The 24,952-nt window shown below is 40.5% G+C and overlaps 2 protein-coding genes across 2 annotated transcripts in view; both read right to left on the reverse strand.

Moving 5' to 3' along the window:
• The window catches only part of LOC120551640 (testicular acid phosphatase homolog), a 6,552-nt gene extending 1,913 nt beyond the window's left edge, over positions 1 to 4,639 (reverse strand). The window contains exons 1-6 of the mRNA XM_039789137.1: positions 4,554 to 4,639; positions 4,113 to 4,243; positions 2,696 to 2,791; positions 1,956 to 2,042; positions 712 to 867; positions 355 to 453 (exon numbers count right to left, since the gene is read on the reverse strand). Coding sequence (XP_039645071.1) covers positions 355 to 453; positions 712 to 867; positions 1,956 to 2,042; positions 2,696 to 2,791; positions 4,113 to 4,202 — 528 coding nt within the window. The 5' untranslated portion in view covers positions 4,203 to 4,243; positions 4,554 to 4,639. The remainder of the gene's footprint in view (positions 1 to 354; positions 454 to 711; positions 868 to 1,955; positions 2,043 to 2,695; positions 2,792 to 4,112; positions 4,244 to 4,553) is intronic.
• A 10,383-nt stretch (positions 4,640 to 15,022) lies between these two features.
• Positions 15,023 to 23,772, reverse strand: lrrc4bb (leucine rich repeat containing 4Bb). Its single transcript, XM_039789133.1, has 3 exons — positions 23,353 to 23,772; positions 18,757 to 19,361; positions 15,023 to 18,463 (listed from the first exon to the last, which is right to left on the reverse strand). Exons 2-3 carry the CDS (start codon positions 18,997 to 18,999, stop codon positions 16,475 to 16,477), a joined length of 2,232 nt encoding a protein of 743 aa, XP_039645067.1. The 5' UTR covers positions 19,000 to 19,361; positions 23,353 to 23,772; the 3' UTR covers positions 15,023 to 16,474.
• Between the last annotated feature and the right edge of the window lie 1,180 nt (positions 23,773 to 24,952).

Consider the following 24,952-nt stretch of genomic DNA (forward strand, 5'->3'; position numbering starts at 1 on the left):
TGTCTACAGCATAACTAACACGTCCACTGGAGGTGCTGATAACGTTGGCACCAGCAACTGCGAAATATATATTTCACTGTTTTACACAAATGTGCATTTCACAGTGTTTACAAATCAAGGCTCGGATAAGAAGAAAAGAAGTAGCTGAGGTGAGAAAAAAGTTCACAGGAGAATTATTCACAGGAGTTCTGATTATATCATTCTAATGATAAAAAACAACAGAGTTACAAACAAGTTTTTAGTGATGTTTAACACAAACTGAGCTGTGAGTAGAACGTTCAAGTCATTGAACAGACACGGAGGATGAGTTACGCTACAGTGTATTTAGATGACTTCTTCTGTGGTTTGTCTTACCTGGTGAGCCCTTAGGAACTTCTGGTAGTGCTCGCTTTCAATGGTCTCCGTCATCAGTGCTCTGAACCTTGGACAGTCTTTGCCTGGAGACTTCAACAGCTTGAGAAATCGAAAACAACAGCACATCAGTGGAAATAATGCACATTAACTGCAGGTACTGCAAGTCTTCTGGGCACAATTATATGTTCATTTCACACTTTAAAACAGAAGGGAATTTCAGCACAGCAGGTTCATAGCTGAGGTGAACACAGACAGCAACACAGAGCGAGAGAGACTCATATTAACTTGTACAAGTTTCTATTCGGCTGTGTGTGGCTGCCGTGTGAAAGGAAATATTGATGTGGCTCAGCAGCCCACCTTGTCCTGGGCCCTGGGGATGGTGTGCACTGGAATGGGCTGCCACAGTAACTGGGGCATGATGGGAGGCAGGCGTCTGGTTGGGGGGAACATCCCAGCAAGGCAGGCCTGGGCACTCATCAGAGTGCGGTCGTAGTCAGTGCTCCTCACGTATAACTGTTGAAAACATGGTGGGAACATGGTGTTAAAGTGCATCCATTGTATTCGGTCTGGCACGGATTCCTACTGTGTTCTTCCAAATTAAACAATCAGACTTACCTTTTATAGAAAGTGGAAATGCACTTGGAAACTAAAAAAGAATTGCATTTGGAAAGTGAATAGTTTAAAAAAAATAAAATAAAGATGCAAAAATGAATGCATCCAGCAAAGCAGCAGTGTATCATAATTTTATATATGATGATTTTATAATATTCCCTTAACATGAAAAGGAGGGGAGTGAGAAGAGATCCAAATGGATGAGAGAGGGAGGGGGGAAAGATCCGTCTTACTGTGATCTCTTTTGACATCAGCCTTCGCTCGTCTATATTTCTCCATCACCCCGTGTCAGGTTTTTGCACACAGTAAATCACGCTGATAAGGTTGGATGTTCCTGTGATGCCGAGAATGCTTCTCCCCCACTTTTTGTTGTTGTCGAATTAAAACAGACATGGCAGGTGGTGGAAAGGTACGGAACAAGTTGACAGAGACTTGGGCGACAAATCGCCAATGACAGGTACTAAGAAGAGCTGTTATTTTTGTAGTAATTGTGTGTTATTTAAGAGAGGAAGAAGAGGACTAAATGCAAGGATGTAGAGAGAGAAAGAGAGAGGTAATAGAAAGCGAGGTAAAAAAAAAGAAGGAAGACAGCGAGTGTAAAGAAAACAGACAGCAAAAGAAAGCGGAAATCAGATCATCGTGACAGTTTGCTGAGCATGCAGCCCAACATACATGCTGCCAACTGCACTGTACACGGAGCCCAGAGGCAAAATTATCCCACATGTTACAGCAAATTGCAAGGCCATGGCAGTTATATCACCAATATGATTCATGCTCATTAACTTAGTGTATGTTGTTACATCTAATACAGACGATGGCTGGCACATGATTGGGCCGAGGGCACGCATGGCAACAGCATTAGGTGACACTGAAGCACACATGCTCACAGGGGGGACATCAGAAAAAACAGAAATTCACACACACACACACACACACACACATTCATGTCTGTACATACAGTACATGTCTGCATCCAGGAAAACACCTACCTCTTTGTTGTCGTAGTCCTCGCTGAGAAAGTTGCCATAACGCCTCCTTAGAAAGCTGCCCAGCTCAAACTGTTGTTTCATGCCCAGCTGAAAGGAAAATCTTTGGTTAATCTTTGTCGAAACTGACATTTTGCTGTATATTTGGCAGATTTGAGGTCCAATTCAACTCATTTACATAAAATAACACAAACTACAGGGCCTCCTAGAGCCATAAATGATTCATTCACTGTAAACCGGCTAATTGCCAGAGAGCAGAACGATGTCACAGTAGGAAAGGAATATACTGTAAGGAAAAGTCTTTGACAAGCTTTTCTTCCATCTCAAGACTTAAAACTGATTTTATGTTATAACATAAGTGAAATATATTTTTACACCATATCTAAGCTACTGCACCTATACAGAGATACAAAAGGAGCTTAGACTTGTGCCTTCCATGTACTTAGTCAGTAAGATAGAAAACACAACAGCATTTTAAAAAACATCAAACCGTTTTCTAAAATATTGTGTTTTCGATTATTTCAATTAGTTTTTTGTTTTTTTGTTTTTGCTGTTGTGTATGACTAGTAAATATTGTTGGACTTCTAGCCCACTGGTATTCAGGAAACCTCCCACGTGTCCTTCTCTACTGTATTTCCATGTTTTTTTCATTTATTGTATGCCTTGCTGTAAAAGCAATTGCCCTCCAGGGACAAAAATAAAGTTGAAAGTAGAAAGAGTACCCAGTACCCAGTACCCAGTACCTCAGTGAGCTGTCCGAAGCCCTGAGCCCACACGTCCCCCCCATGAGGATCCTTGGGATACGATTCAATAGGCGATCGATCGCCATGTCGGAACACCTTAAAAGTCATAACAGATTATGTCACATGGATTCAGACGCCATACTGCTGTGCCAGCCATTACACTGTGTACTTGCGGTAAAAAAAATCCACCCTGAGACAGAGGTCAGAAATAGAAACCTGTGATCTTGGACAGTTAAGTCTGGATTTAAGACACAGAAGAGTCATTCTGATGACACAAATGCTGGAGCTGCTCATTAAGTATTATTAACCTAAGGACTCACTTTCTGAGCAGTGACACGACACACTGGTTGATTAAACTGGATTATGGACACATCTGAGTCACTCCTGTTAGCACCACAGTGATTTGAACTTTACAAACTATTTGGATGTCAACAAAGTCATGGTTTGCTTTCAGAGATAATTGTTATGTTCCAACAGTCACTGTCTTTACTGATGCAAAATGCCTTGCTAGGATTGAACACAAACTGGACTAACTCGAACTAAACTTGACTCAGCTAAAATGGAATAGATAGTTGAATTAAAACACATTTAAAAAATGAATTATTAGCAAATACGTACACTGTCCATTACAAATGTAATTACTACAGATAATGAACAGACTAATGAGTATGTTAACAACCCAGAGTCCAACAATAAGTATTGCCCTGATGGCTTTGGGCCAGTAAAAAAATACGCAGGGCAAATTTATTTTTAACCAGTTGCCTGATCGGGCCAGTGCTTGAAAAAGTGAGTCTCTTTAAAGTAAATATAAATAAATACATAAATTTAAATATAGGCATTTTGTTCAGGGCCAGTAGATTCTTGACCCACTTGCTCAACCATGCCATTGGCAAAAAAAATATTTTTTGGATCTTGCAACCCTTTAACTATATGGTCAAGATTAAATTGTAAGCTGCCAATGTAACAGAAAACAGACATATTATTATAAACTGTAGGTCAATTGTAAGGGGCAAACACACTAGTGTAATATAGATATAGGAGGTCACATCATAGAAAAACATTTGTGATGTTCACTTAAATCTTTCTTTTTCTACCATTGAACTATGGTGCAAAAGAAAGATATGCAAAGAGGTTTATGAACCAAGCAGTAGTGTCTGGGAGAGATATAGCCGACACTGTTGGAATTTAGGCTCAAAGTAATCCTTGTCACATGAATGTGTATATATAATAATGCTCACTGAGCAGAAAAACACAGAGTAATCAGCAACAAAGTGTCAGTCTGATGTGATCTAAGTAGGCTTCCAGATGACGTTAAAATGTTGTAAAACGGCTTAATATGAAATTCCACTGCCATGTTCAAATGTCATCGTTATTAATCATGCACACAGGAAACGAAATAGAAACTGGTTAGACTCACGGCTACAACAAACTTCAGCACCCGGCATTTAGTCAAGCAGATGCAACAGAGCAGGAATAAACAGCCCAAACTTTTCTGGAACTTCCACATCTTTTTGACTTGTTGATCTCTACCTTCTTCACAGAGTTCTCCTGCTGACACGAGGAAATAAATGTCAAGACATTTCCATTGTAAAAGGCCATTAGGAGCAGAATATGATGAACAAATTTATTACATTTTAGTCAGGCAAAGGTTGTGCAAAATATGTCTTTTAGATCAGTCATATCACATATAAAATATACGTGTTTGGTCATGTTTTTCTAAAATACTACAACACTGTAGTATGTCAACTTGATTTAAACATTCATTAAAAATACATGGATGTACAGTAGAGTACATGTACAACAAAAAGCCTTGTCGAAAGAGATTTAGCAGGTCATGTAAATGAACACATGCCCTTACCTCAGCATACTTGTTCACACATTTTAGTTACAGACAGAGGAAGACTGCTGCACATCCCAAATCTTCAGTCATACACACCCGGATTGCGTTATCGTTAAATGTTCATGTCGAAGGGGAGAAAGAAGGGTTTTTTCTCCCCCCCCTCCTTCTTTTTTTTTTTTTTTTTTTTTTTTTTTTTTTCTCTCTCTCTCTTTCTTTCTCTTCTCAAGGATTTCTGATCCAATTTACTTCATTGTCGACTAAAGTCCAAATCACTGTCTCTGCCATTTCCCCCCCTGCTGTGCAGTGACATCACAACCCCCCCTTGGCAGACATATTTGAGTCATCTTTTGAACTTAAGGATACATATTTGGCCTCTCGACTCAACTTTAAAGCCACACTGATATATTCTTTAGGACACCCATGGCTTTAGAGTTACAATATGACAAAGAAATGGGTTGAGTTAAGATGCACCCACCTGGCTTCTCAAATGCATACTTACACTCTGGCTTGGGGCCACAAACACTCATTATAACTTGCTATGTCATCCGCCGTGGGTTTGGCCTCAAAATTACAGGGCCTGGAGTGTTTTCCCTGACTCGACACACATGTAAGTATCTGTTAGTATCAAAGCAGCTTTATGGGATACAGCGGGATTAGTGAGTGTGAAGATTTAGAGCTATACAGCTTTGACATCATATTTGATAAGATAGGATCTATTGTACTAAGTGATACACAGTATTCACAGGGGTGGCTTGTCAGTGTAGCATTAATGTTTTAAACATTAAATTAAGACTTAATTGACATCGCTTTGAAGTAAAAGAGCACACATATGGCCACACAATTGATTCACTTTTACTAAAATCATAGTAACAATACCACAATGTAAGAACACTCCAGCGCATCCTAATTTTACTGAAAGTCTGGTGATATATGATATTTTTTTCTTATTGTCAACAAATGCCCGACATAGCTAATACCGCTGTGCCATAGACATTCAAAAACTTTTGAGTCAAATGCCACACACATGTCCTGGTGCTGTAAATACTGACTAACGCACCAAATCCGTGGTACTCAACAAATACATTATTTTCTCATGTTTGAGTAATGCTTGGTAAAAACCACAGTGCCCAGCTGTTTTAGAAATTGATTTAGCCTTTTTGAAAATACAACTATATTTTTTTTAAAGATTTACATCTTTACTAGGAACTAATGGACATGGGGCTGAGCGCCACACTTTTTGACTATCACCAGACTTACACTTTAAGCACAAGTACAGCACTGTACAGTATTAACAACAGAAAACTCGACTTAAGATTATTTATAATGCAAACAGGCAATGATTTTGAAACATACTTCATGTATAAATATGTTCAGCATGTGTTATTGGAACTAAAATCAAAAACTCTATATGGTGTTCAGTATGAAATGTAGCTGAACAAAAGTATCAAGTAGCACACAGTGGAAATAATCAAGTACGTCAATGTATAGTACTTGAGGAGATATACTTAGTAAATGTTCCACCACTGTGACGATCTCTCTCTGCCCATCTGTTTAACTCTCTCTCTATAAATCACAGCAGTGCACATTAATGCTTACACTGTCTATAACACACACGCACAGACGCACGCACACACACACACACACACACACACACAGACGTGTGGTACTATAGCCGGTACGTGTTTGGCTTTAAAAAACGAAACACTTGTGAAAATGGGTCAGTGAGTCCACCTGCACTGATCGGCAGAACAACATATACATACTCAAGGGTCAAAGTGGCCGAAAAGAGTTTTACCATATGAGGCCAAAACACACATGCACACACACGCACATGCACACCCACACGCACACGCACACAGCCTTATGCTGTATGCACATTTGCGCTACAGTTGAGACACACCAGTTCATTGAAGGGTCACTAAACACGCATACACAGCAAACTCACAACTCTGCATCTCTTTCTTTCACACAAACATAAAACACACACATACACACACCATCCTTTTTCCTCCCTCTCCCCCAAGTGGCTGTAGTGTTTTTGTCTTTGTTGAAATAATTGCAGTGATTGTCAAGACCGTTGTCATGGCAACACAGAGGTTGATGCATGTTGACAGAATCTGTTGCAGGGCGACCGAGAGACTGAAAATGGGAGATAAGAGGTGGGAGGAGAAGTGATGCGTGTGTATACGTATGCGCATGTGTGTGTGTGTGTGTGTGTGTGTGTGTGTGTGTTTGTGTGTGTATGTGAAGGCGATGATGGTGAAGGTTGGGAGTGGGGGGGGGGCTTTCATGTGCTTCAATCCATATGATGAATGGAGATGAGCAGTATGGGACATCTCAGCCTGATAGAACGAGGCCCAAGATCAGGAATGAACAGTTATGAGTGTATTGTGAGCGGGGAAGAGGGAGAGAGAGGGAGAGAAAGAGGTGCTATTTCAGTCCGGGGGTTGTCATGGAAACTGCAGCCTCACTACAAATGGAGACATCCAGAACACATGGATCGTCAAACAAATGGTGTGCGTAGGGCTCAGCGTGAAGCTACGCCATGGCTGTGCGACACCGTGCCATCTCAGTCAAACCCACCCCCACCCACACTGGCACCCACCCCTCCAGTCATATAACAGCGACGTCTCCTTCATCACAGAGACTGAATATCAATGGGAGGGTAGCTTTTAGGGAGTGAGCGGGGGAGGAGGGGGACAAACGCTCAGAGTCAGGGGCTAAGTGACAGGCAATGGTGTCCATTCAGGCAGTGAGTCACAGCCACTCGCTCTCTGTCTTTTAATTAACAGTCTTTTCCACACTTCCTTCCCTCCTCTGCTCTGCTCTTGTCCCTTCTTCTGTCTACCCCTTCACTCTCTGTCTGTCTCCCATCCTCTCCCTCTTCCTCTGCCTCTATCTCTCTCTCTCTCTCTCTCTCTCCCGTACTCTGAAGGACGGAGGTATTCCCACATTTCTCCATTGCTATAGCAACACCGCAGCGAGAACAGGAAAGAGAGGACGCAGGCAGGGAGGGAGGAGGAGGAGGAGGAGAAGAGGATGGAGACGTGGTGGTGGTGGGGTAGGGAGGGAAGGGGAAGGGGGGAGGGGTGTGGAAGCGGCCTAAGATGAGAGGATGTGTGAACAATGCTAATGGCAGCAGCAGCAGCGACAGAGCAGCCAAGTGTTGGTGAATTCCCCTCTCGTCGCATCACGCTGGGTGAAGACTCACATGTCACAGCCACATTTGCATAATTGCCAGTGGGAATCTATTTGCTTTGTATGTTGCTATGTTCACTGACATCTTCCACAAAATGATACATGAGAACCGTCTCCGCTCAGCCATTTGACTCTTTTTGTTTTTCTCTGTGACATTGACCAACTCTGCAGAGCCTGCATGCAAAGTCTTTAGCATCATGTAGGAATAAAAGGAAAACAGACCTGTGTATCGCTATGTAGAAGGCAGTTTGGGGCTCAGCTTCTGTGTACTTATTTTCCAAGGATTCAATCAGCACAAACCAATGCAGGTCAAACAACCCAAGACACAAGAAGATGTATCTATGTGGAATATGCACAGAAGCCATGGGAAGACCACAGCAATTTCATATCGATGTCATCATCCCATTCAATCAGGACAGAACGCAATCTCATTATCTCTACATATATATCGTAAGGCGTCAGAACAAAGCAGTGTTGCATCAATTTCCCAACATGTTAAGATATGTAGCAAGCAGCAAAGCTCATGTGGCCTGCAGAGGAGACAAAGCCCACATCCTCCTCTTCCTTCAGTACATGTGTTTGTCTGCTTTGACATGTTCGAAACTCAATAGATACATATCAGCCCAGACTGAAATGAATATTCCTTCATAGATGCCACATACATGTATGAATACTTAAGCTGCTCAGTACCTGGAGTAGTCTGCCGAATGTCAACTGTCTCGCTGTCCTCTCCTCTCAATCAATAACTCATCTCTTGACGTCAATATTGTGATCTCCCATGGGACAAAAATGTCCTTCTTTAGGACAAAAGGGGAATAAGCAAGAGGGAAGGAAGGGGATGTGCTACATAGAAAGATGAGTATGTTTTGCCTCTGCATGTCATTGTGTTATCCATGCAAGGAATCTCCATGCCATTTTCTTTTTCTTGGACAATGTCCATTGAAATACCCAACGTACTGATGCCCAGCTGGGTGGAGCAAAGCCAAAACAATGTTGGTAGACAGTGACATGGCAGTTTTTGAGATTTTTTTTTTTAACATACAATAAAAAAAACATATTTTCTAACCTGTAAAAGAAAATAACAGAAAATCCACCTTTTTGTTATTGTCAAGCATTTTGCTCTGAATTCAGCACCAACAATATATACTTGATTAAACAGTAGGTCAGTATCACATAGAAAAACCTACTTTATTGCAACACACTTTAAAAGTCCCATGACATGGTCTTTGGATGCTTTTATATAGGCTTTAGTGGTCCCCTAATACTGTATCTGAAGTCTCTTTCCCGAAATTCAGCCTTGGTGCAGAATTACAGCCACTAGAGCCAGTCCCACAATGAGCTTCCCTTAGGATGTGCCATTTCTGTGTCTGTAGCTATTGAGGAGGAGAGAGGGTGGGGGGGGGGCAAGGTGGAGGGTGGGAGTGTGGCCTTGACCAACTGCCACTTTTGCTCGTTTGAAAGCCATGATGTCTCTCTCTCATGGGTGGGCCAAATTCTCTGGGCGGGCAAAGCAGAGAAAGGGGAGGTATCCTAATCCAGGCCGATCTGGAATCTTGCTCCTTATGAGGTCATAAGGAGCAATTCATTTAACAATTAGTGCCAGAGCTGACTAGAGAATATTACTTAAACATCAACAGGGTAAGTAAAAGTCACTAATTCAAAGTGCCATAAAAGAAAAACACCATTACCACACACACAACATTAACCAGGCGAAAACATTACCCCTATCTGCAGTTATGGTAAATCAATACTCAAGTAAGTGTAATAATCTAATAACATCAGCAGAGTGCCTGAAAAGTGTGTTTGTGTGTGGGAGTGCATGCACTGGGGAACAATTTGCTACATACAGTACCTCCAGTAATTACACGGGAAGTGTCTGTTCATAATGTATGCTGGAAACAAAATTTTCATAGGAAAGTAATTACTTAAAATCTCATCTTCTACCATAGGCTTACAGTTAAACAAGCATTAATGGTGAGATTTTAAGGCGCATAATTGGCTTTGTTTTTTTGTCATTTCTGGCAATATATGATATGATTACAATGCATTTTAAAGTAGCTGTTTTTTAACAGTATTTCAGCCTAAAGACAGATATTTTCTCTATATCTTTTTCATTAAAGCAAAGCAAATACTTATTTTGCCTAAATTGCAGCATTGTTAACACTTTGAAGGACCTTTAAGGGTAAAAATGTAGTTCCTAATGTCATATGAACATGTACATAAAAATACACAATAAAAAAACTATTAGCTTTTACAATACTTGGGAATCTAAGCCCATACACACATATACAACATCAGCTCTATTCCACACCCACTTCAGCAGCATTTAGTGGAAAGAGAAACAAACAAAGCTTCTTTTTCTGAGTCACATGTCTTGTTGGACAGGTTAAGTGTTTTATCCCCAGAAGAGGTGAAAAACTGTCTGTGGTTACAAGTGCTCCTGAGTGCTTGAGAAGTACACTAGATACATATAGCCTCCCGTTTGTGTATCCTCTCTCTCTTTCTCTCTCTCTCTCTCTCTCTTTGGATTATTAATTGAGATCTTTGGGTGAAGAAGGAAACAATATTCCCTAGTCCAAATGATCTGCTGCATGGCTCTTAATGATATTGGCGGAAGAGAGGGGATCTAAATATAGACTGAAACAAAAGCAAAGTATGTTCAGTACAGTATGAAAAAGCCCTCTGAGAACAGCAGTATTTAGCTCATAATTCGCCAACACAGTTGCATGTAATAACTGTCAGAATCTTTAAACAAAGAGCAAACTTAAAATAAAAAGGCTTCTGGTTTCCTTTTATCCATGGACACAAAGTAGGTCCAACTGGGTCACTGTTATCTTTTCCTCATACTTTCCATAATACTTTGGATTCTCAGTCCGAGCCATGCCTGCTAACGGTTCTGTGTAGTCCATCCTCATATAAACAATGCCTTAAAAAGCCACAGAATCTATACTTAGTTTTTTGCAATGACTGCAGCCCACACGGCCGTATCGAACACACTACCCTCGTGTTAAATGCATGTGTTGCTGTTTTTTGCTGCAGCCTTTAACGTGTGAAGAAATAAAAGGCTGTCACATTTTTATGGTTCCTCGATCAGCGGAGATGCAGCCCACAGACTCTGATACCTCTGCTTCGCAGTGGAGTTTATGTTGTGTCAGGTTCCCTACAGACTCTGCAGTCTGTCTGTGGGCCAGGGGAGCTGGGGAATCCCTGGAGAAACACACAGCTGGGAGGTTATTGAATTTCAAGGGAAAATATAGCATTGGGAAAAGGAGAGGATAGTGCAGGCACAGTGGATTTCTAGAAAATGACTGCACCATTGGTGTGCAAAGGGAGACGTGATGCACACATTTTACAAACAGAAATCAGGCTTTCCTCTTTTCTTTTTAATACACTACATAGTTGGAATTACAGGGGGAAGGGGGGGGGGGTGTTATGTGATAAATGCACCTCCTGTGGATATGGTTGCTTTATAATGCAAGGGCTGAAATTGGCATTTTTAAATTCCACCTTTTCCTAATTCAAAATTACCACATTACATCCATGCCAAGATCACAGAATGCTCTAAATGTATCTGCATTTGCGTTTTTCTCTTTCATCTTTAGTGCATATTAATGTAGTTTTTTGTCTGCTGCACACACAGCCTTTGCTTACTTCACATCCCCCACTTGATATTACCCCTTTCAAACATTGTATTCATTGTATGTTTGCTCACTATTAACACAAGCTGAGAAACAGCAAAAAACTGCAAAACACAGATATTAATAATCCGCTTGAAAATGAGTCACCTCAAGGTGTTACAGAACATTTAGTTTTGTATCAATCTTTTGCCTTGTCTTCAGAAAATACTAAGATGTAACTGTAATATGCTGTAGCGGTCTTTTCTATTGCTTTTTCAGGCCTTTAAAGGTATTTCCAGTCTCATAGGGACTGAGCTCTCTGGGGACCAGAGTACAAGCCAAGTACAATTACATTCAAGAAAATAACTTAACATAGTGCCCCCTAAGACATTTTAAATACAATGTCTTTGCTGTAAGGCCGAAACATTTGATCTAAACATTCATTCATGGCTGATGCATTTGTTGTTATATGAATCCCTTGAGGTAAATGTTTCATAACTTGGGTTAGACTTGCACTGCGCAGTGGACATCTGTGATAGTCCATAGTTTCACCTCACCTCAGGGTCCAAAATAAGTTTAAAAATACCAAATCTGGAACATGCAGATGAACTGAAGAACAGAATACAACACAGTGAAGAAAAGCTTGATTGTGTCGACCCTTTCAAGATAAGAACTAGTGATAATGATGTGTTAGTGAAGCCCTGCACATTCTTGGCCAGCATAAAAATTAGTTCTTTTTACACTTGTCTTGCGTAGGAAATGTCTAACTATCCACTGAAAGGATCTGATTAGTTTCCTTCAACCTATTTGTCAGATTTGCAAATTCACAACATGTGCTAATAATAAAAAATGGCAGGGCGGGTTTATGTACAATTACGCTAATGTAACATGATGGACCACTTGATTTATTAAGGCGGTTGCCATGCTGCAGTAATTACAGGATGTAATAGTAACGCGTTGAATGACTGTATTTCTAGAGCCACCCCTCTTAATTAATTAGTTTAACTAATTTGTTGTTAGGATTTCAGCAAGATCAGATGTTTTTATTCCTAGACAATTATCAGCCCACCTACAATTTTAGATGTTTGTGTTTGTTCATTTATTTATGATTATATTCAAGAAATCTGTTTTATGTATTCACAACATCTGCAAATTGTTTGACTGTTTGGCAGTTTGTTAGCTACTGGCACTTTTTAAAAATTCTGTATAGCTACATTTGCTGTAATACCATAACATTAGCATGGACCTTTAAATAACAAGTACCAGCTATTACGATTTAATTGCATAGCAGAAGAACAAGGGGCCATTGTGTCTAACTCAAACCTTACATTGAAAGTGTGTTAAATAAATAAGTGTGAAAATACAAAATAAATAAAGTAAAAAAAAAAACAGTGTAAACACAGTAATTGTTAGGATTTTCTTCATTTTCTTTTATGAAATTTCACGCAATAACTTATTATAAACATCATCATGTTAAACTTGTTAACTAATTTCTCATTTAGTTAGTTGTGGTGCTCTGTAGGTTGGAATCACAACAAAGAATGAAAGTGGCATATGTTTCAAATACTGTAGCAGAATAATTTCTTACAGTGGACGTAAAATTGAAGTCACAGAAGTAGCAAACAGTGAAATAATGTACCTCTCAGTCATTGTATGACAGTCATTGAAGTGCAAGTACAGCGCATGTTGATTTCGCTATAACTGAAGAAATACACTCTTCTGCCACACTACCTGGATGAATGCGTGGGGAAAAAATGACATTAAATGACAATACCTAAAGACCCAAATCGATAATATCACATACTGAGATACAACCAACAACTGGAAAATAAAAAATAAAAAACACAAAAAGACATTTTAATCATTATTTTGTATTAAAGAAATCTAATTTTTTCTAGAGCTTTACACTGTTCTCTCTCTCTGTCTTTTTAAAAAGCTTTTCAAAACAGTCCCAGGATATTATTATTTTTTACATTGTTTTATCAAACAGAACAGCTTACCTTTAAATGACCAAAAGGTCATTCCATTTTCTTGTCTTGCAATTTGCTGTCTCAGATATGATAATCCTTTTCATTAAGGAGCTTCTGACAAACCAAGAAATGTAATCTGGACTGAAGCATCCACTGTGAGCAACGGATAGTGCAGAGGATCCACATATGCCAGTACTCCATCTGTAGCCAAACGGCATCAATTCACCACCATATATATAATACAGTGAGGTACAGTTGACCAATATGCACATATTCAGATTACAGTCTCAAGCTTGTGATCTACATTAAAAGGGGTCATACGTTATAGCTCTAGAATGAGCCTCCTTTTATATCGCATCAAGTTATGTACAATGGCAGCCACTATACTAAGATGTAACAAAGCCCTTCTGCATTTCATTCAAATGTTAATAATAATGATGATAATTGTGTTGAGTGTTACGGATGTCCAGAGGTATGAAAGAACATTTATGTGCTGATTAGGTGAATCACCATCATAATAAAACACTGCCAGAGTAGCGTTCAGGTAAAAAGATTTGTTCCATGGTTAACATGCAGGAATGCACCTCAGACACAGCACACAAGGAGGTATCTAGTATGCTCTTTGAAATCTGACGGCAGAGCCACCAAATGTAGCACATCAAGGGAAGGGCCCATATGTTGTGTCTTTAGCCTTCATTTATATTCTATTTGTGTCTCTATGGGGCTACAGTTGAACCCTGCCCACTAGATCTTTCTGCGGGGTCGCAACACATTTACATTTACTATGCTTTTGAATGAGATCCATGACCAAAGACACCAAGTTGATGAAATACATGGATGAAATACATGGCTATAATTTAGTTATGTGGTCAATCAGTTTATATATGGTATTGTAGGTAAAACCAGACTTTTTCTTTTTTTTTAAAGATGGCCTAGATGTTTAGCATTTAACAGGATGAACATGGTGTGCATTTATGCAGAAGATGTTCCTTTCATGGATTAACCCTCGGTGACAATACAATCTGGGTGGGTTTTGTCTGATTTCGTCACTCATATTATCACCACTATTATTACTATTCCTCAGTGTTCCTTTTGTGGGCTTGTTGCTGATAAGAAAAACCATCATCACTGACATAAAACAGCTCCTGTATATGCAGGTCTGAGGGAGGGGTGCAACAGAAAAAAAACAGAGAAAACGCATACAGAGCTGCATTACAGTCGAAAACCGTGTTATGATTTTGTTGATAGTACTATCTCAGGTACATTTATCTGGAATAACTGGTCCAGTTTGTGCTCAATTGCAACAAACATTTTAGTTTCCTGCTTGATAAATACAAAAAAGATAATTTCCTATTCAATATACTTATTTTGTCAAATCTTCGTCCCATTTCCAAACTAGAATGAAATAATCACCATTGGAGAAGCATACTGAAGGCTACGTATAGACACAAGTGCCTTCATTAAGAATAAGTCATCATCAAATTCTGTTAAAAACACTAATTTTGCAAAACCAGTAGTGTCTGTAGAACATCTATAAGAGAGTGCCTAAAAGCCTGTCTGAACATGTTAAAAGAGCAGATGGCACCTATCATTACCAGGATGACTAATGGTTAAACCACAAACCATACATTCTATCCAGGTTTAGCACTGCGTAAAGTCTCACTCTTTCCTTATGTGGTTGCCATATTGACTGGCCACGATCCAATATATGATTGATTTATTTCACACGTAATGATACATGGCTAGACAACTGTACACATTATATCAAACTAACAAAAATAAAGAAATACATAGTTGAAACGCAATAAGCGTAAATGGCATATAACATATGAAAGTTACACTGTAAAAATGTGGATCTTACAATTGTCATACAACCAGACATTATTATTATTAATATACTGTACATTTCCATTCATTCCAATCATCCTAACATGGATGTTTAATCCCTTCTTGAATGCTGCTGCAGATAGATGTCTAATCATCCTTATGACAGCATTTTATGGCATGATTATGGTAACCATGAACAAGGAGGTCATATCAAATTCCTGTCTAAAAGCAAATATCTGGCTACTGATCTGATTCAAATAACACATTGTCAACACTTTGTTTTACCCATACAGGTCTTTGCAATGGATTACCTTTCTGTGTTTGTGGAACATTGTTTTAACCATTATTTGATGCTGGCATTTAAGTATCAGAATTGTCAATTCAAATACCAAGTAGCTGGCTTTTACAAAATACATAATACACTCTCAGAACACAAAAGTTTGTTATGATTATTACTGAAGCAACAGAAAAAAGTTTGTCAAACAGTGATCTGCATTTACTGTTCTACAACCTAAATGGACTTTATGTCACAAAGCCAATTCAAAGATTCACAATGAGTGTTGCAATTGAGCCCTTATGTTTCTGAGAAGTAGCCAAACTTAAAACATGTATCATAACCAACCTTCACTAGAGCCACCCCTGATTATTCACAAAGAAACAAACTATACCAGCTTATACATCCACCCCAAAATATCTCTGCATCGGAGTCCGCAATGATACATATTTAAATGAAAATATATTTATATAATTTGTGGATTTTTCACAGTAGTTTGTACTGCACTGTACCTTTTTGTCCATCTATTTATGCCTACATAATTGTCACCTTGAGGGAGTCTATTGAGTCACTTGAGAGAGAGTGTGGCTTGTGTTTTGTGTTGAAGAAAAATGTCTTTTGGATTTTGTTCTGTAATATCTCCGATCTTCTGTGTTGTAAGTGCTGTGCATGTTTTTCATCTCTGCTGGCCAACAATGATTTGGGGACTGATTACTCTGAAGGGCTAGTTTTTCCCTTCGAGAACATAGCTTGTAGAAACTGCAAAAAAAGATTTGCTTTGGCAAAGATTTACATTGTAGCAATGTCCATTCCTTGATCTCCATGGCCATGATCGTTACTACAAACACAAGTGGCCCATTGTGGTAATCCTTGGCTCAGTACACTGTCACGGATAAGTCTATGTGTTTGTGTATTGCCGTGTCAGTCTATCCTCTCTCCTGGTGTAATGTCAATGCACTCTAGTGTCTAATCATTCCGCGCATAAACTCAACATCAATCCCCTCTCTGTCTCTGACTCTTGCTCACTCTCTCCCTATACTCTCGCTTTTGTTTTTAGATCTGAGTCTCTTGGACGTTTTCCTTCGAGCTCCCCTTGAAGAGAAGAGGCTCCATTTGGGGATTCTGGTTATGGCCCATGAAACCCTTGATCGATCCATGTAAGCCCATGGTAGGCATGGGGAGAGACATCGGCAGCGGTGGGGACATAGAACATGGGTTGATGTTGGTGCCATTGCCTGATGAGGTGAGCAAAGTAGATGTAGAGATTGGGACCGAGGTACAGGAGATGGGGATATCCTGGACTTGCTGGTTCTTGCTATTGAGGATCACTCCTTGTCCCAGCCCATCGGAGCCAATACTAAGACCCATCACATTGTTGTTGAAATGATGGGTCTTGTAGTAATGGTTGAGAGTATCTGTACGGCCAATGTTGGGAAGGTTGACTATTTCTGGATGATGTATCCTTAGGGTTCCTTCTCCACTGCCAGAATTCATCGTTGAACCACCTGAGATGCCACTCCCGGCCCCAGCTCCGATCTCATCTTCCACATTGACAATCTCGATGGCTCTGGCAGGGCCGTGGTGCTTGTGTAGCTGGTGCTGCTTCCGAAGTTTATAGAAGACCACCAACATTACAGCTGCCATAAAGGTAATGGCCACGAAGCAACCAATGATTATCTTAGTTGTTTTCATTACATCATCCAAGCCTGGAATGTTAGTTACATCCATTATGGACACAGTCACTGCATTTTCAGTAGCTCTGTTGGCTCGTGGGGACAGTGAGGAAAGAGAGGAGAGAGAAGGCGAAATAGTGATGCCAGGTCGACCCTCTAACACCCCTCTTTGAACAGTAGGGAAATCTATGAAGGTCTCGTTAATATACTGTCTTGCTGAGTTCTCCTCATCTCCTCTCACTGTCTCGACTGTTTCCACAGTGACAGTGGTGAAATAGCTGTAGCTGTTGCTGGGGTCCGAAGCGGACACATTGAGCACAGCGGTCGCAGTGGTGTTTCCAGCGGAGTTGGTTACCATGCAAGTGTACTGCCCAGTGTCTTGCACGGTCACGTTTGTGAAGTTCAGTGTTCCGTCATGAAGAACTGAGATCCTAACTCGGTATGATCCGTGGGTCATTAGAGTGCCATTTGGAGTGAACCAATTCACAGAGGTCATCGAGGTTCCAGTACGACATTTGAGCTCAGCGGCCATGCCCTCAGTGACATTAAGGTCAGTGGGTGGCTCAACAATCACTGGGGCAAAGCAGGTGAAGTGGCTCTGGTCTAGTTCCCCAATGTATTTGCCTTTTATAGCTGGAGGCGCATGGCATCGAGCACAGCATGTAGTGTTGCTGGGAACTGTTTCTTTCAGCCACCAGCTGAGCCACAGAACATCACAGTTGCACACCCAGGGGTTGTGGTTGAGATGTACCCTCTCCAGCTGGTGCAAAGGGGTGAAGAGGTCATGGGGTAGGGAATGTAGGGAATTGTGGGAGAGGTTGAGCTCCTCCAAGTTTTTGAGGTCATCAAAAGCATTGCGTTCAATGACTGACACTCTGGAGTGCATTAGCCACAGCTTACGAAGGGACACAAGGCCCTGGAAGGATCCAGGCCTGACTATACCCAACTGGTTCCCTGACAGCTCCAACTCCTCTAGTCGTACTAGTGGGGTGAGATTAGGGATGTCCTTCAAGCCGCACATGCCAAGATTCAAGAAGCGCAAGTTGACCAGACCTTCGAAGGCAGCCTCTGAGATGAAATCCAGCTTTCTGAGTTCCCCTAGATCGAGACGGCGTAAAGAGGGAACACGGTGAAAGGCAAATGCGGGCAGTGTCTCGATGGGGTTGTTTCGTAGCCATAGTTCCCTTAGCTTGCTGAGGTACTCGAAGGCTTGTGACGGTACCACTGTGAGACGGTTGTCAAAAAGCTCCAGCGTGTTGAGGTTGGGAAGGCCATTGAAAGCTCCCACCTCAATTTGTCGGATGTGGTTCTTGGAGAGCTGGAGGATTTCCAAATGCCGCAGGTGCTTAAATGTGTCAGACTTGATCACCTGGTGTGGAAACAAAAACATGGAGGCATGTTGTAGCAACATCAGAATTACTGCTGTCAACATATATTATTTCAGTCTGAATGTTTGTTTGTTTGTTTGTTTGTTTGTTTGTTTGTTTTGTTTGGATCCCCATTAGCTTCAGCATAAGCTAAAAGCTATTCTTCCTGGGGTCCTACAATCTATCATGTGACAATACAATTTACGACATCACATTACACACCATACGCACAAGGACATTACTTCACATTACACAACATATTGTATGGTCTGTTTGAAGATGAAGCCATATTTACCTGAATTGTGTTCTCTTGTAGATTGAGGTATCTTGTGTTCTCTGAAATACTGTCTGGGACTTGATCTAAACTCTTCCTTGTACAGATGACACGGCTCGCCTGATTGGAGCAGGTACAGGGGTTGGGGCAGGGGGGTGCTGCCTCTGTCAGCTGTGGTCCATGGTTGTGAAACCACAACAAAAGCTGGACCAACCAGAGGAGGGGGGAAGGGGTACAGGGGTTGGTCACCATGACAACACGCATGGCAACTGAGTCATGACCCACCCCTATTGCTATGATGTTGATAAGTCACCTCCAAACAGGGGAACTTAAGTGCTTATCTTGATGTTCATATTGTATTCTCTTTTTTCTCCTTCAAGCAGTCACTTTAAAAACGGAGAGGGAAAAGTTTAATGTTATATTAAAGACTCTATTTATCATAAATAGATTCTTATTTTACTTTGTTCATGCTTCTTTGACTGTCAAACACCTCGTTCTTTTTAACATGTCATTTAAGGGGAAACTCTTTATTTTTTGTTTCCCATGACAATTATTAAAATAGAAATCAAATTTGGGGGAGGGTTTGCTCTTGAAAGTGTTGTCTCTGTGGAGGCTGAAGCTTCTCACTGTAGGGGAAAAGAGAAAAGGAGAGAGAGGAAGGAGGTCAAGTAAGTAAGAGTGATGTAGCTTTAAGATATTAGCATAGCACATACATGTATGTATTACCAGAACTGAATTTAAATCTCAAAATATTACAATGCCCCTTCGCCAGAGTGTATGACCAGCTCGGTGAGGCTTTTTTTTTCTGAGAGGTGGCTCTCAAATTGTGGCCTGTAGTCTAACTTGTGAGTCAGCTGCCATTTTCTTCATACGTTGAACTTAACATCTGGGTCATGGTCTGAAATGGCCACAAAATTTTAAAACTTAAGCTGGGTCACAAGTGCTGCAGCAGACCCATTAGGATAACGGTCTCATCGTCCACTTTATGATCCTGGTATGCGTCTACTCTAATACATACTGATAGAAGTAGAATCTCACATTTAAAAGTATGCCAAGTTATTGAATGCAATTACAACTGCTGCCGAGATTCATCTAGACCTAAGGTTAATGCAGACATTCGTGCAATCCATCATGAGGGAGCAGCAGTAATTTAGCAATTAAGATATGAAGGAATGATGATTGACTTCTGAAATGTTACTGCAATGCACATGCTGTGTACAATAAGCCACGCACAATCAGACAAGATCCCCAGCCACTAAAGTTGATGAACCAAACATTAAAATAACTAGATTGTGAACAAAGACAAAAATATGGTGCAAAATACTTTTAGGGCTTTTGTTATACACAATTGTGTATTTGTGTGTCTTTGCTTAAGAGGGCGTCACACAGAAATGGCTGCAAGCATCAGCAGACTCACTAAATTTAGAAAAGGTTGGGCTGTTTCCCTTTAAACGATTAGACCAGAAAGAAAGTGTTCATTGTTTTCTCAAGCACGTTATGTTCTACGCTATATGACTCTCCCTGTCACAAGCCTGTGCTGTCTGATGAAAACAAATAGGAAGATCTCTGTAACCTGTCACTTACTTGACTACGGTGTTACCATTTTCGAGATTTTACATCAAATAACTCTATTGGATCTTGGATATTTTCCAAATTGTCTATGTTTACTCTCTAATAGACACTTGTTTTTTAAAAGCTCCATGGCAGTCCTTAGCATCTCCTCTCCTATGCAGCGACGATGCATGCGCTCCTAGAAACACGGTTGCTGTGGCAACCTGCTCACTCACCATCTTGTGTTTTTACTGTCCAGTGGCCTATTCCACATTACCGTGTTTAGCAGAGTCTGATGAACATTTTCTGTTCAGATCTGATCAGCAGCACCTTGGTGCACTAAATCAACTTATATTTGACTTAAAGCTTAAGGTTTATTCCCATCACAGCATTTAGTGTTACGCCACATATAAAATCAACAGTCATTTACTTACAACATACCTCTATCTAGAGGAATACAAACTAAATACATATGGAAATATACATTCACATAAGTGCAGGGAGACCTAAGAAAGCACAGGTGAACCTTGGCCTTTAATATCGCAACAGAGAGAACAGATTTGTCATGAATCTTAATATCTACAAGGTCTGAGGATTAGGTCAACATCAGTCTTTATTAAAAACATAGCTCTGAGAACTCTTAAAGCAGCTATTAAGAAAGCTCATAAGGGAGTGTATGCTAAAAATAGACTTTTTAAATGCTCTGCACATCCCACTGACTCTCTCTATCTCTCTTTCTCCACCACAAACACACACACACACACACACACACACACACACACACACACTACAACCATCCTAACTGTAACTGCCACAGAGAAATAACACATTGCCCATCTCCAATGAGAAAAGGAATACACGTGCTGAAACCTGAATGTTACTGTATGCAGTCCCTTTGCAGAACTCCTCATTATGCTGTTCTTTAAAGAACATTTCCTTGAAGAGTCTGGTTCTCATCCCCATCCAGCAGGTAATTATGCATTTCAATAATGTGACTAAGTTGAAAATGAAATGTATCTCCCAGACATCAAAATTATATGTGATCCAGGATGGCGGTTTGATAGTTAGAATGTTTAGCTCGACAGAAAATGATTTTTGGAAGCATCAAAACATAATTGTTGATATTTAGCTGGTCAAGGAATTAATCATTGTGCTTTCAAAGCAGAATTAGTTTTTCACATACTGGAACTTCGCTATATACAGTGGTAGTCATTATATACACTGTTATAGTGGTGCTTTCTCTTTTTTCTTTTGGATGGGGCTGTCTTGAAACTATTAGCAGATTAATGGGATTTCCAAAATGCCATTTTCAAATTTCTCCTGCTACTTCCACCATTCTAGAGGTACAAATATAGGCATACTGGAGAGGGAATGGAGAAGTTTGTTTTCCACATATGTAAATATAAGAGATGAGCAGCTGTATTCAGCAAAAACACATTTGGATATTGGTCTAAAAAAATTGGTCTTGTGTTTCCTTTATTGCATCTATACAATACAAAAGCCTTTGCCAGCTGTCAACAGTTTTCCCCCCTCAAAATAGCATTGAAGAAGTAGGCCTACAAAAAGTACATTAAAGGAATTTAGCTTTTTTTCTTCGCATTATGTTGCATTATGGAGAGACGGTCAAAACAATCTATGTAAAACACCACATAGGGTAAAATTGAGAGAGACCTTGAATGTGCCAGCAGGACGCCTGTTGCCTTGACCTTCCATCTTTAAGTTCTCCACAAGAACAACAGCACACTCGATGATGGTCTTTATTTTTAGATTATCACACCTTGACTCATCTGAGGGCCAGTTCCTTCCCCAGCAGCCTTCATCCTCATCCTCGTGCAAAACGTGTTTTCTTTAGGTCTATGCCATGGTTGAGACGTCGACTACATTGTATTTCTTTTCCAACCAATTTCACTTAAAGGTATTTCTCTTTCTTGATCTTGGCCGTTTTTCCATGTCAAGCGCAGATTGCAACCATGTAGATATTGATTATTCGATCAAGCCTGAGAAAGCGCTCAGTCGTGAAAAGACAAATTAGCTGCAAGCTGCTGACCAATTGCTACAAACCAATCACATCATCGTAAGCGCCTGATTGTATCAATGCCCTGTCCTCCACAACAGAGTCATTAAGGTTTATGAAGAGGCAAAAATCGTGGTGTTGTTTTCAATAAACACAGAGGCTCTGGGCTTCCTGTATGCCTACACAAGGCCCAATTAGACCTTATGTATTTACAGATGGTCGAGGATGAACACAAAGCGACACAGGTGCAGCAGGGCCAACATCATCTGCTGTCACTATGACAACACTAGACTGATTCAGGACGTGGGAATCAGGGTAGGATGAGACGCATTTCACCAATATAGTAACAACTAGCGCTTTAAAAGAGAGTGAAATTGCTTCATGCCAAATTTTTGCTCAACTTTTAACTGATGACAGTTCTATTTTTCCCCGTTTCTCTGATATCAACTCATGAAAAAAAAGAAGAAGAAAAAAAAAAAGCCCTAACCTTACCATTCCTCCTGCAGTCGCAACCTCTAATCTGCAATGTCTCCTCATCATATAGCTTCTAGCATAATATCTCCTACATTTCAACAGAATGGCCTTATTCATCTATGCAGCTGCGCTCACTACGGCGCACCTTCTCGGAAACGCAATTGAAATTCTGAATAGGCCTAATTCTGCACATGCTGCATTACAAAATGGCTTGCATCCATTCTCTCTTCAGGGTAATGACAACATGACTGCACCCAAAAACAATCCATAGGCTCAGTATACATTTTTGTTGTGGAAAATAATGTGTGGACATGTGAAACACAGGCTTACATAAGGATCCATGTCATTTCAATACATTTGGAAGGACTACCACAGCTTTATTCCACTGACATCGACCGTATCTTTGGCTGATATTAATTATTTACTATGATTGTGAATCTCTGCAACCTTTGCACATTTCTAATTCAGTCTTTGTCGTCTCGTGACTAATTTTAGCATCCGTGCAGATTAGGTAACATATGCAATAATTACGCCGGCCATTTCAGTCCCTTCTACCTGTACAACTAATATACACGTACCTTAATGTTTCGGCGGCTGCGGCGTAAGGTCGACGTTTCCTCTCCCCTCGTCCCTTCTCCCGATCGCCAGTTTTCCAGCGCTATCTTTCTCTGCTTTTCTCTTCCCTAAATTGATTCGCTTGTTTCCAAGGCTGTGAGCTGGCTCTTGTTCTTGTTGGCTATTCCGCAGCGCCAACGCAACGCGGGGGGCTACAGTGATGGCAGGTTAAAGATGAGCACAATCCACACACACACACACACACACACACACACAAGGAGATGGAAGAGAGAACGAACGAGATCAGATAAAGTCTCGTTGGAGAAAATGATGTTAGTATTATCACATTTAGGGAACGAGGTCTGTGACGAGTGCATCCATGCGCCTTATCATCCTTGGAGAGGAACGCAGGCAGCAAACGCGACGGCGCCCTGTGGGCAGAGCATTTTGCGTCCAGCATAAGCGCCTCTTTACGCACATTCCGTATGTTTCAGTCGGAATCCCACTAAGGCAGCATTAGAAGAATAGGTGAAGGACCAACAACTTATGGATGCGCCTGCATTCTTTAGATTATTTAAAGGTTTCAAACGCTTTAAACTCGCATCAAATTGTGCTCTGAATGTTGTAAGGTTCACTATTGCTTTAGTGTGCAGGTTTTGTTTCAGATCCCCAGTGCAACATGAGCTCTATATGCCTGTAATGAATATAGTCACGTCACATATTCATAAATATGACTCAGCAGCATGGAATGATCAGCAGGATAAATTGAGTCAGTTTGTTTCTCCTTACACTGTGACTTTTAACGTATTTTTGGTCATTTTTCAGTGTTAATCAACATGTGTCTGTTGCCGGTTTACCGTTGAAACAACAGGTCAAAACATCTGCAGTAAGAAACATTTCTGCTCCGATGGGTCTTAAGAGGTTTGTAGGCCTACTAATGTTCATATTCATAATGAGCGTGCAGTGCTAGCACATGCATTTTAGTAATAGCCAGCTAAGATTACATCTAGCAAACTAATGAGGTCTGTATTCTGCAATCTTTGCATGTGAGTATTTATTTATTTTTCTCCCTAAAGCAGTTCTCAGTGGTGGATTTAAAGCTGTACATAAGGAAGCCACCACTACCTTTTACGGTTGGTATTCAGACACTCTGCAGCCCTGTGGGGTTTGCACATTATAAAACCCAAACCTTCAGATACTTCTAAAGCCCGAAAATGTGCATATGTTGATGTATTGAGGAAGCAGGTTGCAGAGTTTAGTAGGCTACTAGAGGGCTGCTGCATATTTTAATTAGTGAATGGAAAAGAATGCCAGCAAGTTATTAGCCAATAAAGAAAGCTTTAGTCAGTCTTCCCCTCTAAGTGGCCTTCCCAAATCGATCTTTGTCATGTATATGTCCACATGCTTTAGCTCCTATATCATCATTATCCCCTTCACATGCACTTATTTCAGTTCAGAATGTGTGCAGAAGAGAAGCATCCATTGTAGCATTGTATCCACTACCAAAGAGTAGTTTGTAGGTATAAATAAATCCCAGTACATCTTTGCTCTGTCTCAGCTCACACTAAAGGTCAAAGGACAGAGAAGGCCAGTTATGCTTCAGAAAGACCCCCAAGATATATA

This window comes from Perca fluviatilis, chromosome 21, assembly GCF_010015445.1.
Source record: "Perca fluviatilis chromosome 21, GENO_Pfluv_1.0, whole genome shotgun sequence".
Lineage (NCBI taxonomy): Eukaryota > Metazoa > Chordata > Actinopteri > Perciformes > Percidae > Perca > Perca fluviatilis.

What these genes read in the sequence shown, in the direction of transcription:
- lrrc4bb (XM_039789133.1), bottom strand. Translation starts at nt 18,999, where the DNA reads ATGCGTGTTGTCATGGTGACCAACCCCTGTACCCCTTCCCCCCTCCTC. An exon ending in TACAAGAGAACACAATTCAG is followed by an intron (nt 18,464 to 18,756) that starts GTAAATATGGCT and finishes TTTCCACACCAG; the next exon opens with GTGATCAAGTCTGACACATT.